At 51.3% G+C, this 3,537-nt stretch overlaps 1 protein-coding gene across 1 annotated transcript in view; it reads left to right on the plus strand.

Annotated features, from left to right (window-relative positions):
- The window catches only part of LOC107115818 (ras-associating and dilute domain-containing protein-like), a gene marked incomplete at its 3' end in the record, with an annotated part of 28,886 nt that extends 27,022 nt beyond the window's left edge, over positions 1 to 1,864 (plus strand). Inside the window, exons 4-5 of the mRNA XM_015417580.1 lie at positions 36 to 73; positions 1,754 to 1,864. Coding sequence (XP_015273066.1) covers positions 36 to 73; positions 1,754 to 1,864 — 149 coding nt within the window. The remainder of the gene's footprint in view (positions 1 to 35; positions 74 to 1,753) is intronic.
- Between the last annotated feature and the right edge of the window lie 1,673 nt (positions 1,865 to 3,537).

The raw sequence follows: 3,537 nt of genomic DNA on the forward strand, positions 1-3,537 counted from the left end.
TCCTGCTTTCCTGTTTCTCTATTCCCCGACTCCAGGAGAAAACGAATGAACTCGCCGGGAAGCAGAGCCAACAGTAAGTCGACTACGTGTCAGGTGTATGCGTCTTTTGCTACCCGGGATCACCCAAACTAAGGCATTGTTACGGACCAAACACAGTCTTGATCAGGGAATGGCCCTTTCCTTAAAAGGGGAATCTTGAAATCTGACATGTGTATTCTGCAGTTCCGAACGAGAACAGGGAAGTCATAGAACTTGGGTACTGGGCTGCAGAATACAGCAGCCTGAGAGTCCGGGTTGGTGGTTAAGTGTGTCGTTTGAGGATCCGGTAGACCCAGGTTCGAATCCCCAGCCTGCCGTGGAAGCTCCCTGAGCAGGGTTGCCAGCCTCCAGGCCGTGGCTGGAGATCTCCTGGGATGACAACTGGTCTCTGGTTGACAACGATCAGTTGCCCTGGAGAAAACGACCGCTTTGGAAGGTGGACTCTGTTAAACCCCACTGAAGTCTTTCCCCTCCCCCAAACCCCACCCTCCCCAAATCCACCCCCCAAATCTCCAGGTATTTCCCACCCCGGAGCTGGTGACTTGACTGCTGGGTGACCTTGGGCCAATCACGTGCTCTTGGCCTAACCTACCCGGTTGGAGAGGATAACAATGTGAGCCACTTTTGGGGAGAAAGGTGGGTTATAGAGGAATACACGTGCAGCCTGTCACCACACATGTCCAGTCCTCAATGCCTGTTGAAATTTTGGTGGCCGGGAAGGGGGAGCACTTAGCAGAGTTTCCAGCCGGCAGACCTTCCGTGCCCTGCATAACTCGTTGCCGCCGACTCTGCCGGACGAAGAATAAATTAAGACAGGTTTTCTTAACGTGCACGATGGCTGGTTCTGCATCGGGCATTTGCTCCACATTTTCTGAACACTGAGGAAAAGGTGCGGCTCAAAGCCACATTCAGATACGCCGGGGCAACGCCAGACTGACTGCGAAGTCACCCCTGGACTGCCTTACATAAGAACATGCCAATGTTGGTTCAGGCCAAAGGCCCATCCAGTCCAACACTCTGTGTCACACAGTGGCCAGAAATACCAGGTGCCATCAGGAGGTCCAGCAGTGGGGCCAGGACACTAGAAGCCCTCCCACTGTTGACCCCCCCCCCAAACACCAAGAAGACAGAGCATCACTTGCCCCAGACCGAGAGTTCCTATCTAGAAGCGAAGAGATTGGCTTTAGTTAATCACTCTTTGGGTGAAGAAGTACTTCCTTTTATCCGTTCTAACTGCTCAGCAATTTCATGGAGTGCCCACAAGGAGTTCTTGTATTGTGAGAAAGGGAGAAAAGTACCTCTTTCTCTACCTGCTCTTTCCCATGCCTTAAATCTATGCCGGAGGTACCATAAAACCCGGTGAACAAAGAAAGCGAAAGCGGCGTGCAGTGCAGAGGGTACCATAAAACCCGATGATCAAAGGAGGCAAAAGCGGCACGCAATGCAGAGGGTACCACAAAACCCGATGGTCAAAGGAAGGGAAAGCGGCACGCAATGCAGAGGGGAATTTCTGTTCCAACCTGGGTTTGCTAAAACAACGGAGGGAGAAGCCAATGCAGGATCGGCCAATGTCGACGGTTCGCAGAGTTCAGCTTTTTCTCGGTGCAGATTTCGAGCCGGAATGCCCGTCTTCCTTTGCGGTTTGCAACTTGGCACGTGGGGACAAAGGGGCTGTTTTCTCCCTGACATAACCCATGCAGTCGTTGCTTTCCAGGGAGGGCGTGGTTGTGTACGAAGACCCAGTGTGGGAATCTGCCCTCGGTTATAGCAAAGAGTTACCAAATTTAGTTCCAGAGAGGCAGCTGTCCCCGTTTAAGCAACACGGGTATAAATAGAGCACCCAGGGACCGCTTTTGTGTCGGCATTTGGGGGGGGGGGCTTGGCTCTCCTCCCGTATGGCTTTTGGTCTGAAGCTGTGTTGTATACACCCGTCGCTGTGAATGGATTAACAACAAACCTCACTGCGTCCCCGAGGGATCTGTTTTTGGCCGGTCTTTCTCTTTCCCCTCCAGCTTCAGAGAGGCTAATCGAAGAAGAAGAAGAAGAGATTGGATTTATACCCCGCCCTTCACTACCCAAACGTGTCTCAGAGCGGCTTACAAGCTCCTTTCCCTTCCCCTCCCCACAACAGACACCCTGGGTGGTAGGTGGGGCTGAGAGAGCTCTTGACAGAAACTGCTCTTTTTCAAGGACAGCTCTTATCAGAACTATGGCTTGCCCAAGGTCATCCAGCCAGGTGTATGTGGAGGAGTGGGGAATCAAACCGGTTCTCCCAGATTAGAGTCCGTGCACTTAACCACTACACCAAACTGGTGAAGAAGAAGAGATTGGATTTATACCCCGCCCTTCACTACCCAAAGGTGTCTCAGAACGGCTTACAAACTCCCTTCCCTTCCCCTCCCCACTACAGACACCCTCCTGTGAGGTAGGTGGGGCTGAGAGAGCTCTTGACAGAAACTGCTCTTTTTCAAGGACAGCTTTTATCAGAACTACGGCTTGCCCAAGGTCATCCAGCCAGGTGCAAGTGGAGGAGGAGTGGGGAATCAAACCCGGTTCTCCCAGATTAGAGTCTGCACACTTAACCACTACACCAAACTGGAGTAAATTAATGCTCCAAAAACCACTTGACTCTGCAACTCCCCGCCCCACCTTCTGTTTGGAGTTTTGTGTGTGTGTGTTTATGTTGTGTATATAATCTCCATTTAACTCTTACGCGTTCTCTGCGCCTTGTGTGCCTTGCGCCAGAGGCTCCGGCTGTCACAGACTTCCAGGAACGCAGCCAAAAAACTCCTTTCCCCAATTTCTCTGCTTTCTTCCCCTTAAAATCTTTTGCGCTAAGGGTGCAGTTTTGAAATATGAGCCAAGACTACAAATACTGCAGAGTTTGGGCTATCTGGACAAATTTGGGCAGATCGCTGCTTAGTAATTGCCGGAAACCCGTTCTCCTTTCTCTCGCTCCTCCACACTATTAAAAAGAGATAATTGACCAGGAGAAGAGGGAAGAAGGCTTGTCTGCCAGTAATGATATAGAGAAGTCTTGCTGTCTTCTTGGCGGATAGCTTTGTCGGCACGGGGCTAAAGACCATGAGGTTTACAAAATTACGCATGGGATGGAGGAGTACGTTTCTCCCTTTCTCACCATACAAGAACTCGTGGGCACTCAATGAAATTAATGAGCAGTAGTCCGATTTCGTCAGATCTCGGAAGCTAAGCAGGGCCGACTCTGGCAAGTCTTTGGATGGGAGACCTCCAAAGAATACCAGAGGCGGGAGGCGGGGGCAGGCTTTATTCAGCCACCTCTCTGAATAGCCCCCAGGCCCCCCGTAGGGGTCAGTCACCAGAGGCGGCCGTGACTTCTAGAAGCGCGCACACAGACTCCCACACACATGCACACACACATATACAAATACAAAAAAAGAAGAAAGAGGCGAGATTGAAGGAAGTCCTTCTTCGCCAAAAGAGTAACTCACACGTCGAACTCACTGCTGTAGGAAGTGG

This window comes from Gekko japonicus, unplaced genomic scaffold, assembly GCF_001447785.1.
Source record: "Gekko japonicus isolate JY-2015 unplaced genomic scaffold, Gekko_japonicus_V1.1 scaffold4605, whole genome shotgun sequence".
Lineage (NCBI taxonomy): Eukaryota > Metazoa > Chordata > Lepidosauria > Squamata > Gekkonidae > Gekko > Gekko japonicus.